Source organism: Erithacus rubecula (genome assembly GCF_903797595.1).
Source record: "Erithacus rubecula genome assembly, chromosome: 3".
NCBI lineage: Eukaryota > Metazoa > Chordata > Aves > Passeriformes > Muscicapidae > Erithacus > Erithacus rubecula.
This window is the reverse complement of record NC_136689.1, coordinates 106,386,432-106,401,134: the sequence shown is the minus strand read 5'-3', so window position 1 is coordinate 106,401,134 and position 14,703 is coordinate 106,386,432. Positions and strand designations below refer to the sequence as shown.

At 36.4% G+C, this 14,703-nt stretch overlaps 1 protein-coding gene across 5 annotated transcripts in view; it reads right to left on the bottom strand.

The window, feature by feature from the left end:
* Positions 1–14,703, bottom strand: part of ASXL3 (ASXL transcriptional regulator 3) — a 125,562-nt gene that overhangs the window by 52,159 nt on the left and 58,700 nt on the right. For 2 of the 5 annotated variants that reach the window (XM_079302945.1, XM_079302947.1), the window contains exons 2-3: positions 6,051–6,172; positions 1,034–1,411 (exon numbers count right to left, since the gene is read on the bottom strand). In XM_079302945.1, coding sequence (XP_079159071.1) covers positions 1,034–1,135 — 102 coding nt within the window. In that variant the 5' untranslated portion in view covers positions 1,136–1,411; positions 6,051–6,172. Of the gene's footprint in view, positions 1–1,033; positions 1,412–2,413; positions 2,500–6,050; positions 6,173–14,703 lie in introns of those variants that run through there. The other 3 variants (XM_079302949.1, XM_079302944.1, XM_079302946.1) reach the window with 2 other exon arrangements.

The following is a 14,703-nucleotide window of genomic DNA, read 5'->3' as shown; positions in this document are numbered from 1 at the left end:
CCCACACATCCTGAGCACACAGACTTTTGAGGACCTACCCAACAGCTCCTGGAACACCATTTGTAGATAACTGCTTGATAACATTTTGCAGGAGGCTTCCTAGAGCTCTGAAGAGTTGTGAACTGTTCCAAATCCTGCCTTTTCCTGAAAATGCCAACAACTTCTAGGATGCACTTCAAAATCAAGGCATGATTCATTGTCACCTGGATATAATTTCATGTTACAAACTATTCAAATCAAAAGGTGTTCTTTTCACATGGCCCAAAAGAAGATACTCGCTTAGATATTCACTGCCAGTATATAAAGAAAAATCACATCACTCCACTGGAAAAACTTAACTGTGACTCCAGTCTCTAGTGATTATATTTTCATTAATACAATAGGAATGACCAATCCACCTGAAATAGTTCCCCAGGCTACTTAAGGGAATTCCCCAGGCTGTTTAAAGAAACACATTATCAGATAAATGCAATGCTAAGAACTAGGCTGATATCTTCAGCTTGATTACATGAGACTTGGAAAAAGCAATTGCATCTACAGAACAGAAAAAGAGAACACTTTTAACTGATATTTGGGAAGAGGACTCCACTATGTTGTAGTGGTAGGTTTAAACAAAGGTAATGCTCATGCCAGGACATATTTTAAGTGAGAGATACTGTCCTACACTGAGGTAAGGGCAACTACACTTCAACACTTAAAATTGCTTAGTTATTTCTCAGACTAAGAAACTCTGCAAAATACATTTATTAGAACAGAAAAGGTGCAGGAGTGCTGTAAAAAGCACGCCATGCAAACAACCCCGGAGGAGAAACAAGCAAAATGTTCCTGCAGCTGGGGGTAGTTATTAAAAAGCAGCACAAAAGAAAGCAAGGATTGTGTGGATTCCTGTCCCTTCTTTCCATCACAGGTAAGGGCTGAGGACCACGGGGATGACCCAGAGGAGTCTCACAGACACTGTCTTGAGCCTTACCAAAGCACTGTGTGAGCAGCTGGTACCTGCTGCCCCTGCATAGGGACCTTTAGAGGGACATACCGTGCAGCCAGCCTTCGGGCAATGCATGTACTCCCTGAACAGCTTCTGCTGGAACTCTTGCTCTCCCAGCTTCTTTTCCCCATTATGCAGTCTCCCTGCCATAGTTTCTCTGTCCTCTTCCCTAGACTTGTCTTGGCAATCAGAAAATCAGTTTAGTTTATCATCTTCGAACTTCAATTTTCCAGAATGCATTTTGTAAACTCCAGTGTCCCTTCCCATATCTCTCTAGAAGTCAAAAAACAACATGTTTTCCTTCTTTTCCATTTGTTGTCAGGAAAATTTGTCAAGAATCGTCACTTATGTTGCCAGACATCTGATCAAATACTTCAGCTAGGGAGCCAGAATTCTCCAACTGTGGCATTGGTACATTTGTTGAATCTGAAATGAAACATAAGAAGGTGGTTAACAGAGACAGCTGCAACAAACTCTCTATAATGAGGAATTCAGTATAAAAAATACCTCTCAGTTCACAGTGGATTTTCAGAGCCTTTCAGGAAGACACCCTGCACTTAAATTCTAAGTGATTAAGACAAAATCATAATGATCTCCTCTGTCACCTTTGCTTCTTTGAGGTGAGTAAGGGAAAGCAGGGCAGGCTTATATTAGAGCATGGGAGGGAGCAGTTGCTCAAATGAGTCAAAGGAGAGACACCACAGACAGACTCATACTGGATCACTTCCTATGGACAGCAAAATGCTTCAAGATAACCTGCATCAGGCTGTAGTCAAGGAAAGAAGTCCTAACAGAATGAGTGTGGAGGGAGCAAGATTGGTGAGTTTGCTCTTCTCTGAAAGGAAGGTAAGCAGTGTGAGCTGAAGACAGGAAAACAAATTCACACCAACATCATGGGAGATCAGGATTCTACCTCCAGTGCCAACCTAGGCACTTGGACACCTGTGTCCAAAAAAAAAAACCCCAAAAAAACCCCAAGAGATCTTGACAAACTGGTTCTATGAATTTGGGTAAGTCAGGGCTAAATTACAGTGCTAACCATCTTGAAACTTAGTCCCTTGTAGGTTGGTTTCTAATAGGAATTACAGTTGTGGTCAGCCTGAAATTTATTTGGAGCTGTACAGGTCTAATGTCCTACAATTCAGAAGCAACACTTGAGCTAAACCCTAACTTCCCCATAGCTCTATTACTGCTGGGGGCATGACAGCATCCACTGGGGAAAAAAGAAAAAACAAACCAAAAAACGGGGTGGAGTTGCCATTTCTATTATAAGAACAAATCCTACAAATGGGTGCCTTCCTTCTCATTAAAAAACTGCATCTACCCACTTTATGAATCAAATAGTGGCACATATGTGAACCCAGCCACCAAGCATGCAGACAAAGCCCAAAGTTAAGGAAAACAAAACAAACCATGGCAGTGACATACCTTGTGTTGATTCCCTTATTTCCTGAGCTTCTCTCCTCCCAAACCCACTTGGCTGCTGTCTCTGGAGTTTCTGTCTCTACAAAGAGATCTGGATGCCCAGCACAGTCTCAGACATGTCCTGGTTCTGTATTCAGATCCTGAGTCTGAATGGAGTATCCTTCTCTTCTCCCAACAGAAAATTTATGGGTACCCTTCTTGGTGCTGATTCCAAAGTGCCAAAAGGGAGGCAGGATTTTCTTCCATGTCTGGGAGGTCTACTATCATCCCAGACACCATTATAGCGCATCTTCGAGTTCTTTCTCCTCTCTTGGTACTGACCCAGGGAACACCTGGTACACTGACGGGCAAGGTGCTCTTACACTTGGCTATCAGAGTCCAACAGACACTAACACCACCTCAATGTCCTGGATATTCACACATTCTCAGTGTTACCTATGTGAGGCCAGTTTGCAGGTATGATCGTTTCTTCTGGGAAATGTTCCAAGAACATCTTGGTAGATACAGATAAATCTGTATACAGCGAAGACTTCCAGAAAAAAATATCACCTCAAGTCAATGGAACAGAAAATGGACCAGACAGAAGCATGTAGATACTATGCCATGACTTGATGTCCACACTGGAGTTAGCCTTGTCCAGAGCAAGAACAATGCACACAGTAGTGTGACCATGTACCACTGCTAGCAGATGCAGGTGTAGTTCAGTGCTTTCCCAGGAAGAGGTCCTTACATAGGTCTGCGTGCCAAAACTCTCTCGTGTGAAAATGAGGTAAATCAGTAAGGAACTGATCAGTACTGATGGGAAATCAGCGTGTAACAGCGTGCCATAAGCCTTCTTTTCAAAGGTACAAGATCAGCAACAGCTGGGAACACATGCCCAAGCACTTCCAACAGCACAAGGGAAACAGAAATCCGTAAAATCTGCCATCAGAAAGCCAAGCATAAAAGGCAGCTCTACACCATAGGCTCTTTTGTCTATACCCTCATATACAGGGACTGGTTTGTGGGACATTACACTCAGAACAAAGTGTAAGCATTTTACAAGAGCAAAACTGAAACTCGCTCAGAAACCAAAGGGAAGCACGAAACACACTTAGTTGTAAAACACTCAAAATCTCTTTCCCAACAAGAACACCATGGAAGGTGGTGAAGCTAGAAAGTCTCCAGACCAAAATGGCAGCACAGCCTTTGAAAGGTGAAGACATAAGGGCTGATCTGTGACACAGACCTTATGAAAATCCACTGCAACTGCAAACCTCCTTGGTCCCTGCAAAGCTCCCCAAATCCACTGATAACTGAGAGAAATCAAAACCAAGAGCCAGGGCTCAAAAAATGACCTTTCCTCCACGTTCCTTGCAGAGCTCATGAAATGGAGCATTGTGACTAATTTGATTCATGAGAACATCCTAAAATGTGGGCTGTTACAAGCCAAATATGAGATTACTCTTTGCAACTTAAACCCAGGAATATGTCTCCAGAATTCATTAAAAAACAAATCATATGTAGAACATAATAATTTAAAGAGAAATTACATATGACTGGTTAATAAGTAGATAAACAGTATGGAAAATCTTCTATTTCTAGCTCAGATCTTCAAGGAAAACTGCACATTATTAATTTCCCTCTCACTTTATTTTTAGAGGTTACAAAACAAATACACACAAGACCAAAGTAATGTGAAGAACCCACTGGTTTTAAATAAGTTGAGTAGGAAACTGAAAACTATTGTGTAGGGTTTCATTCTTTGCAGACTTTTTCACAGTAGATAAAAAGCAATAGCTAAGGAAGACCCCAATACAATACATTATGTACAATATATATACATTTATATATTATAAGCACTTGCTGAGAGTATGATGGTGGCTTATCCTTTTACTTTAGCATGGAATCAGTAAGTTTGTATCAGTTGCAAGTTGCATAGTGGGTCTAAGTTTCTTCTGTATTCAAAGGTCTGACGGATTCTTTGTATGAATATTAGGTACTATGCATCCATAAAAGCAATTGAAAGATTGGAAAATAAAATAATAAATTTCCAACAGCAATTTTACAAGTAAAATCACTGTTAAGATCTATTCACCTCTGCTACAAATCAAACCTGCAATATGCATATTTGGCAGTAGCCAACACCTGAAATTTTAAGAGAAAACAAAGCTACTATTCCACCATACAAATGCCCATTTGTCTCACATTGTGCACAGAGAAAACATTTTGCTGATAGCTGTAATGCTACTCTCACACTCTGAAGTACAGGATCTAATTACCATCAATTTAATTAAAACTAATTTCTTTTTATCGATTACTTAACTTTCTGATGTTACTTTAACCCTACTGCCTTAGGGAATGTTTTCAAAGATTCACATCAATGTTATGACTTTTTATATTAATCAAGCTATTCTGATTAATTTGGCCTTTTAAAATTATTTGCAATGTTATATATATGCTAAGTGACAAATGGTAGAATTTAAACAATTCCAGAAGTTCAAACGTTTGTGGCTTTGCTCTTTTTTTTCCTTTCTTCCCCCTTTGCCTTTCCCTTCATCTCCTCCCTCCCCCCCTAGGGAAATTCACAGATCACAAAAGATCTGTATAGAAGAGTTTCCAAAAAGTGTAAATTTTTCACAACTATCCTAATGGTTAGTGAGCTGTTTTGTGCCCACTGTTCAATTATCCAGAACAAACACACGTAAAACCTCAATCTAATAATGCTTTTCAGTCCTCAAAGTCTCTAAATACAGCATAACCTTATGTGAATGAGACACATCTATTAAATTTACTGGATTTAAACTCAGCCTGCATGAAAAACTAAGGTGTTCAGAAGAGATGTGAACAGCCTTTGCTTAACTTAAGCCTAAACAAACTACTCAGCAATAAAACACCCCATGAAATACAAGATCTCCATTAACCATAACCAGGAGAGCAGTCGTGAGAAATATTAGAACAACATCATCTCATTATCCTAACACTTTAGAAAAGTCACAATTCAAAATGAAGAAGAGGTAATGATAGGGGGTTTTATCAATTCTAGTTGTTTAGTTTTTCATTTTTCTGGCCACAAGCTGAATTAATTTGGCAATGCTGGAAAATAATTTTCACATTATTGTGCTTTCAGTTAATAGGTGACTTTGAATAATCAGCTGCTTTCATAAGCTTTAATACTTATCATGGGTCCTAAATCATCCAAATAATATAACCCTACCCCACTTTTATACCCTTTGGTAGCAAATACAGTATGAAAAAAGTTATTTAACAGATCATAAAGAAACACTAAACAAGTATACCTAGACTCTTTCCTATCCACAGCACTTCTTTAAAAATAGTTTTTTAATATTATTTCTAAGGTCACATAAAATTTGCAACACAAATGCTTACATAGGAAAAGCAGGGGTGTGAAAATATAAAGAATTCTGCTTACTTGAAATTCACTTGACTTTTAAGTGCCTACTGCTGCTAAGCCCCCTTTAAATGCATAAAAAATAGGACTGCACCCTTACTAAAACCATAACAAAACCCCCCAAAATGCCATGAACATAGCACTAAAAATGTTTAGAAGACTCTTTAAGTTCTGCTGACACCCCATTCACATAGGAATGACAGAGATGCTAAAGGGAAGACAACTGATGATCAGTCAGTACAAGCTTACCTGTTTAAGTGCTTTCTTTGTGTGCTGCTGGAAGGAAGAGACTAGCTTGCTTTGCACTGGTGCATTAGTAAGGCTTGAATCACGATTGGAAGACATTTCCTCAGATGTCTGCTTTGGGCAAACTTTATAAAAAGAAATAAAAAATCAGAATACTGTTATGGAGGTTATCTTCCCTATTTTTTCGAAGAGTCGTAAGGATGGAAAAATAAACAAATACAAACAAATGCCTCAAAACCAAAAAGCTTGCTGTAGAAAATTCAGTTGATCTTGAGGTCCAAATCAGCTGAAAATCCAGCCATATTCTACGTAAATGCACTGCTTCACAAATATTTGTACCTTATCATACCCTTTCTATGCATTTCAGGAGGCCTTGCATATTTTGCCTTTCAGGTCCTGAAATAACAACAGATTTCACGTAGAAGCTAGATAAAAACTATCCTTCTCATGAATACATTTTAATGGATTATAAGATATCTAAATGAGCACTTATACAAGAGACACTGATGACTCCTGGGTCTAGAAAGACTCACACATATATAACTTCATATCAGATTGTAATGTCTTCTTAGGAGCCAGACTCGCCTATAGTACAAGCACTTCTTGGTAAAGCTAAGAACACACTTTGCTGTTTAATGGGTAGATTGGAATATCCTGTGAGATGAATTCTGGTCTCTCAGGTAATACATGCTGCTATACTTGTCAGCTTTCTAAATAATACATGCTTTAATGAACAAATACTACAGTATTTGCATTAAACAGCCTCTTGTATAAATGTGTGCGACACAGAAAAATTCTCCTAGTTAAAAACAAATGAAAATATGATTTATTTTGTTTGTTTTTTTTTTAAAGAAGTTTTACTAAACAGATATGAAAGCTATGAGAATAGCTGGAGGATCCTATTAGTCTTTGTGGTCAGCAAACTCAACTAAAAGGGCTGTAGAAACATTTCCACACTTAATGCCTTGCACTTCTATTACTATCACTAGTAACCTAAGGCTGCCCAGCTAAACCAGAATTAGCATGGATCCAGAAAGGAAGCAGCTTTTCTTACATTCTCTGCTGACTCAATTCAAGTCTGCCTTCCAGCAGTGTTCAAAAGCAGGTTTGTGTGTTGACATACCTTCTTTATAAAGTTTTGGGGCAGTAAATGGTTTTCCAAGATTTGCCATACTCTGCACACCACCAGAATAGTTTGAAGACACTCAAAGAAGCTGCATAGACATGCCAGAAATAATGCAGCCCAGTGTTAATCTATTTTCTCTGCCCATCCTTCAGTGGGATGAGGAGACACATGAAGTAGCTAAGTCTCATGCCTTTACCAATGTTTCTTAGAAGAAACATTGCAATGTTATTTGATTTGTGTTTGTAAGCAGAAAAGACACAATTTATCAATCAATAATTAATGACCATCATAAGATGCATGTGATATTAAACCCTTTTTTCACACTGAAAGAAAAACTAATTAATACTTACCTCAGTAAGAGAGAATACACTCTGTGGCTGTGGCTGTTATGCCAAGATAACTGTCTTATTAGATTAACATTTTTCATTACCAGGTAAGAGAAATGCTATTTTGTCACAAGATTTATAACTGATTTTTTTTTAATTTTTTTTTTCCCCATATACTTGCTGGATTTGTCAAAGTATACAAAGAAGAGTTGCAGCACAAAAACAGGTTGTGAGTTTAGAGAATCACCTGGTTTAGATCAATCTTTTCCACATGATGAGCAAAGCTTACTATCAAATAAGAACACATAAAGGAGCTGCAAAGTGTCTGCAGAAAACAAACAATAGCTGGTTTATATAATCCAAATCACTGCAACAGCTAAGCTCCCGAGACAAGTAACACCTACATAAAATAAAAACGTGACATTTCAAATTGCCCAGATTTTGTTTTCTCCTTCAAAGAAACCTCTTTTTTTACTGCAAATTTTGAGAGTCAAAGAATCGAAGAAAAAACCCAGAAATAGCATGTGCGCACAAACCTCAAAGTTAAAAAGAGGAGAACATATTCAAAAATCCCTAAAGAATGGAAACTGGTAAACTTAAGTGCCTCTCCTGAAACAGGATAGATACAACATGACCTGTCATGATAAACCTATTCTTGATCCCCAGAATGACTGCAACTCTTATTACCTTCTGGTTGATGTGGGAAATTCAGATTTTTATTATGGTGATCTAGGATATTGTCCAGGAGTCTCCCCTGTTTATTTTGGTGATAAAGTTCAGCCTGAAGAGGTTTGACAGCTATCTGATGATACTCAACACCACAATCATTAATATCAAAGTCATGATACAGCAGGAATAAAACAAAGAACAGCTCTATATTAATTTTGTACTTTCATTCATTTCTCTTTTAACAATAAACCTGGAGCTGTGAGAATTTATAATAGGCCACACTTCTTATTTCTATTGTTACTTCAATTTTGCATAAAATATTATCAGTGTATTGGTTTGTTTTGCTTCTATTCCTTTGAATCTTTCACAACAAAGTTAAACCAATAAAAAGGGACTGTTGTAGTGGGTGAAACAACTGGAACTGAAACTCACTGAAACAATAAATAGCTTTCCATCACTGTAATTTTTCCTGCAGATACAGAAAGAACACCTCACTTCAGGCTGGTTCAACTCAAACCTAGTTTGTTCAGAGTTTTGAAAAACCCCTGAATTTTCCTGTAGTTCATGATTAAAGAAATAGATACACGAGGTTGAAATCTGCTGCTAAAAATATTTAAAATGACCTGACTAGAGAAACTCATCACAATTTATTTAGAACAAATGATACTTCCTTTCTAAAACTTATTTTGCACATTGTAGTTTTCTTCATATAGCTTGTAGCTTAAAATAGTAAGATAGTAGGAAACTTTTAAATGTTACTTTTTATGTTTTAATTAAATTACATGTCCACTTAAAAACAGCTTGATACAAAACATGGCTATGAACCTAACCATATAGTAAATAAGAGATGTCACTGCCTATTTTCCAGCAGTAGAAGACACAAACATTAGAAATCTAAATACACTGTGCTAAATTATGTGATTGCTTTAAAACTTACACAGTCTACTCACTTCATTAGCAAAAAAGTAATACTAAAATTGACATACAGGCATGATTTAGGAGATAATCAGGATATTGTTTAAAAACAATATGAATTGTCTTTCTGTAGGAAATTAAATACAAATACGCAACCGTTAATAAATTTAATCTTTAAAACATGTTCTGCTACTTACTAATTTGAATCATTGTGTGCCAAAGTGTGACTGCATTAAAATGCCTGTGACCACATAAAATTGTCGTTATTTATTTCTTAATTTATCTGGATAAAGTCCAACTGCTTTTCTGTGAACGGGTCAGACATAAAGAAAGGAAAAAATATGACAGAAAGATATATAAGTGAAGTCAACATTGATGATCCTAGTGAAAAAAACAATGTCTTAAGAACAAAAGATTCACAATATTCTCCTATGGAAACCAAAGATCACACTAAAAGAAAATCAAATTTAAAGTGTTCTTTGTACATATATATAACTTTGGAAAGCTACAGCCACTTTTTCCATAAGCGCTGAGGATCCATGAATATTATCAGATCCATATTCACTTGGAAATATGTATCAGAGAAGAATGCTAAAAATAAACTGGGTGCTGGGGAGGGGGAAAAAAAATCCCTGAGAGAATGTGACAGATAAAGGAAAAATATTTAGGCAGCAAATAAAGAGGATTCACCATTATTGCTACAGTAGAAAAAGGAAACAAGAGTGGTTTTAAGCCTACAGGAGGCATTTCCATTTAGTGGAGAATAATTAGGCTCCATTCTTTAAATCGGCTTCCTCAAGGGCCAGGACCGAGTGAAGGAATAAAGAAAAAGCAACTATTAAGCTGTAAACTGTTAGGTTATGAGCTGGAAGAGCAGCTGGGTTTCTGAAGATAAGACCTCCTTAGTGAGTGTTCAGAGACTGTTAACATGAACGATAGAATTAGAATTACTTAGCAAAAAGAGTATGTTAAAAATGTTTTTGGCAAACTGCATTTAAAATCACTTCCTCTCTTCCATTTTTCCAAGACTTTGTTAATTATTATAAAAGGTTATGATTTATAAAAATCAGCAATGCTGTCTCTGAATTTGAAATTTTATGGGCTATCTCTGTTATTTTTTATTATCTTTTACCTTCCCCACCCAAGAAATTACACCTATGAAAAACATATTGGCAGACATGTTTATTCAAAGAAACAATTTTTTGAGGAATACAACAAAAAATTATTCTGTCTCCTTGACATTGAAAGTTATTAGGAATAACTGTAAGCAGATTTATGTAACTAGATGGACAGAAAAATTCCTGTCCAGTAAAGAGCTTATTTTCCCAAAATCAATAGCACAATTAATTTTGATTTCTGTCAGATCATATTGATTTAAAATCAAACCAGCAAAATCAACAGCTGTTCACTTCCCTTTTTATTAAAGTAACCACAGCAGATGAGAAGGATTGTTTACTAATGGCCACATTGCAAAGCATAAATTAATATTGTTACCATATGCTAAAGACTAGAGTCTATCTCAAGCATAAAATGTATGCACACACTCTGGAGATATGAAATTTCAGAGAGAACTCCCTCAGGAAAACATACACACAATCCTCTCTCTCTAAAATATCCATAAAATTCAGTATGTTCTTTGGGTGACACAGATCTATACTTGTAGTGACATAAATAGTTGCACTTTGCCAACACAGATGTATCGACTAATTCACCTCCATCACTCTTGGATCTCTAGAGCCCAACTTGCCAAAACTGAACAATTCAGAACGCGGCTGCAGCCATCAGCTCTTGAAAATGAAAACCAGTTTGGGAGTTAGTTAATTGTATGAGTTTGCCAAAGCAAGCAAAAACAGCTGTATACATCAAGAGTACTACGGTGACTGCAACATTCTTCCTGAAAAGCAATACTAGCAGTGTGAATTAATAAATAGTATTGAATAACATTTTTTTTGAAAAAGGCATCAAATACCACATCAGCTTCTTAGCCTGCACTGAATCCCATTATATTAACAGCACATTTTTGAGCCCAAATGTTTCACAAAGCTTAGAAAACTGTGAATCCTTATTCCAAAGTAAGTCAGCATTTTCCACCAAAAATATACAGCCTGTCATCACTAAGCCACCAACTCCTTAGACCTCATTAACTACTGTACAGGAAAAAAAACAACAGTTGAGAAACATCCTCAAGCCTCACAGTACCTTCTCTTATTTTTATGACTCCCTTCAAGTAGTAATGAAACAAAAGAAGTTAATCTCAATCCCGGGTACCATATTTTTATTTTATAGTTGCAGAAAGATGAAGGAAAAATACACCAAAAAAAAAAAAATCTAAGCAAAATTAAAAACTACCACTCACTGATGTGTCACCCAAAACTCTATGTTTCAGCTGCTATACTCCTTTGTTGCTCTTCCACTTTTAGAAGAGTCTATCTCACATCCAGATGTTGCCACGTGTCACAAACATTTTCAGAAGAGTCATCCAATATTATTCCCAAGAGATGAGATACTAATAGCAACAGGTTTCACTGAATTGCCAGGAATTCCATTCCTGGAAAGGAATTGAATAACCAAATGGGGACTCAGGTTTCAAACCGAGGTGAACATTCCATGCTACAGAGTTCTCCCAGGGCTTCCTAGTTGAAAAGGCACAAGGTGTTCAAAAACACAGTAGCTACAAAGCACAATTTCAGGATTCAACATGAACATGATCCTCTGCTGTCCATCATTTTGTCATCTACCTCTAAGAAAACTGCCTAAGGAATTAACTCTGCCATTTCATGTTCATAGTTGAAGAACACACACTTTTAGGAAGTGCTGAAAACCAAAGTGCCTCCAGAGGAGACATATGTTGCTCATATTCGGGCACATATCAGAAGCCCTGCTTGGGCTGAGGTGGGGAGGGAAGTCATGCTATGCAGGAATTGCTGTCTCCTCCACACTTACATCATTGTGCATTCCACTGGCTCGGGCAAAGACCATTTTTAATCAACTGCACTGCGTGGCTGATGGATTAGCCCTGGCTTCAGAAACCCTAGGGACAAATGCTTTTTGAGAACTGAACATCCTATTGATGGGCAAAAGGATATTATAGTCATCATTTTCCCAGGCAACAGTAATTGGGATTTTAATTCTTTTACCCACAGCATCTTTACATGCTACCCCTGTATTTGAGGAAAATGGAATTTTAAAGATATGGGACTGCTACAGAGCTTCTATTAGAAATCCCATTCCAAACAAAATCAACTGCAGCGTTAAGAGTTTCTTTAACATATGCCTTTGGAGAAGGTGGGGAAAAAAAAATTCTCCATAGCATCTGCAAAATCCTGAAGTGTGACCATTTCACTTGTCCACTTAGCAATACCGATGTGTTGTAACAGCTTTTGCCAAGTCATGTGTTTATAATGGTGAGGAATTTTTATATTATTATGCTAATAGAATTGTTCAGTAGCCTGCATTTATACTGCGAAAAATGTGCCTGCTGAGGAATGATGTGATTTTTCTCTGTCTGAGTGTCAGCTGGTACTTTTTATTCCCAAAGACTATGGTCTAAAAGCCCACAAATGGGCTGAGGCTGTTGCTTACAGTTTCATCTTTTTTCTTCCAGCTACATTTAAAGAGGCATTTTTTAAACTCTTGCTAAACAATTTCTGATCACTCTGTCAGAACTGCAGCTTCTGGATTCTATCAGAGTGGAAAAGAGCAAATAAAAGTGCAATCAATTGGGCAATTAGGAATTCAATGTGCAAGCAACGCCCATCCTCATATGTATCACACATACTCTAAAACACAAATCAGAGAATTTTCATGGAGTGTTTTTTGCACTGAACTAAATGCTACTTTCATGCCACAGAATGGTTTCCTGGAAAGTAAAAAAAAAAAACCAACTTTAGTGTGAAAAGTGTAATTGGTCTGTTAGGCCAAATATTTTCTACAGAAATAACTTTTCTCAAATATTTACAAACCAATCAAGTCACCACCTCTCCTTTCATAAACTAATGAGACCATCCCTATTAAATTCCCCAGAACAAAGGAGGTATTTGTTCACTCAGAACTTCTTATGTGTCTTTTCTAAATCCTTTCCTGTTTACCTTAATTCCTTCTTACAGCTATAATGAATGCAATACACTGGTAATCATTTAACTAGTGCTATACCCAAAGGAAAATCTGTGTCTATATTCTTTAATCAGTTCTATCAGAATTATAGTCTAAGAACTGGTTGGACTAATTAGCAAAAGCATCTCATTCATGTTCAATTTATTTTCTGTTGTGATCCTTAAATGCTTTTCAGATATATTGATTTATTGACTACATATTTCTACTGCATAAATATGACCTCTTTTCTTTGCTTGAAAGTCTAAAAAAATTCATGCTGTTCAACTGCAGTAATTTACAAGGCAATCAAAAGAAGTCTCAAAATCATTATTTATTATAAATAAATTTAAGCTAGAAAGATTTCATAGTGTTCAAAAAGCATTGACATAAAAAAATACTGAATGAAGAGTGGTCAAATCACACTCTCCAGAGCAAAATGCCTATCATGGATGGTCATTCCTATGCCTTTGCAGAGTAAATAATTTGCAATTTCAATCTACCAAAAACTGGATGTATTTTTTGGGCATGATTATATTTTTAAGCCAAGTCTTCTATGTTGTAAACAAAATCAGAATTGTAAGTGTATATAAATGATACCTTTAACAACAAACTTGCAGTCTCAAGAAAAGCTATTATCAAACATCTTTGGCAGAATTATGTTCTGTAACAGCTGATTGATATGCTATTTGTGAAATACATGCTGCATTTAACTCTTAATTGATCACATCCAGTACTGGCCTTTCTATATGCAATATCATTATTTCCATCCCATTTACTTTTTTTTAATATATCCATTGATATCCATTGGAGGACTAAAAAAATCTTTAAATGTCTTGTTGTCAAAATGTTAAATATATTGCAGTTTTCCAAGATTTGTTAAAGATAACAAATTATGGAAAATTCTCAGTTTTAAAACCAATCTAGGTGCAATTTAATGTTCTATTTCAAAATGTTAAATTTTTGCAGCTTCTCTTTTATGTCATCACAAGTGCTATAATTATTTTTATTACTGTGAACTGTGAAAATAGTACATAGCCTGCTCCCAGTCAAAACCCAGCAATTTTCTACTTCTGGAATTATGACATCCTATTTACATTCTATAACATCCTATTTACACCCTAGCACTCCTAAATAATTGCCCTTTTTTTTTTTTTGCCATAATTTTTATCTGTTTATAACAAGTAACATCAACTTTTGCTTTGTATTTGCAACTGTATTCACACTGCTTTTTACTGCTCTGTTCTTCCTGCAATTTCAGGAATTGTGCATCAGCAAATTTTCTGAGTATCAAACAGGAATTGTTAAAGAACTACGAGCATGTAAATTCACTTATATACATAGCATACACTACATAAGCATCAAACCACTGCACATGCAGAGTCTGTTAACTTACAGACATAAAATTTCAAAGAAAATGAAGAAGCAGAGACATTTAATAATTCTGGACTTTTGTTTCCACAGAGCTTCAAAACTTCAGTCCTAGACAGACCCACAATGTGTCTTGGATAGTTTTGTTACTCCTATCACT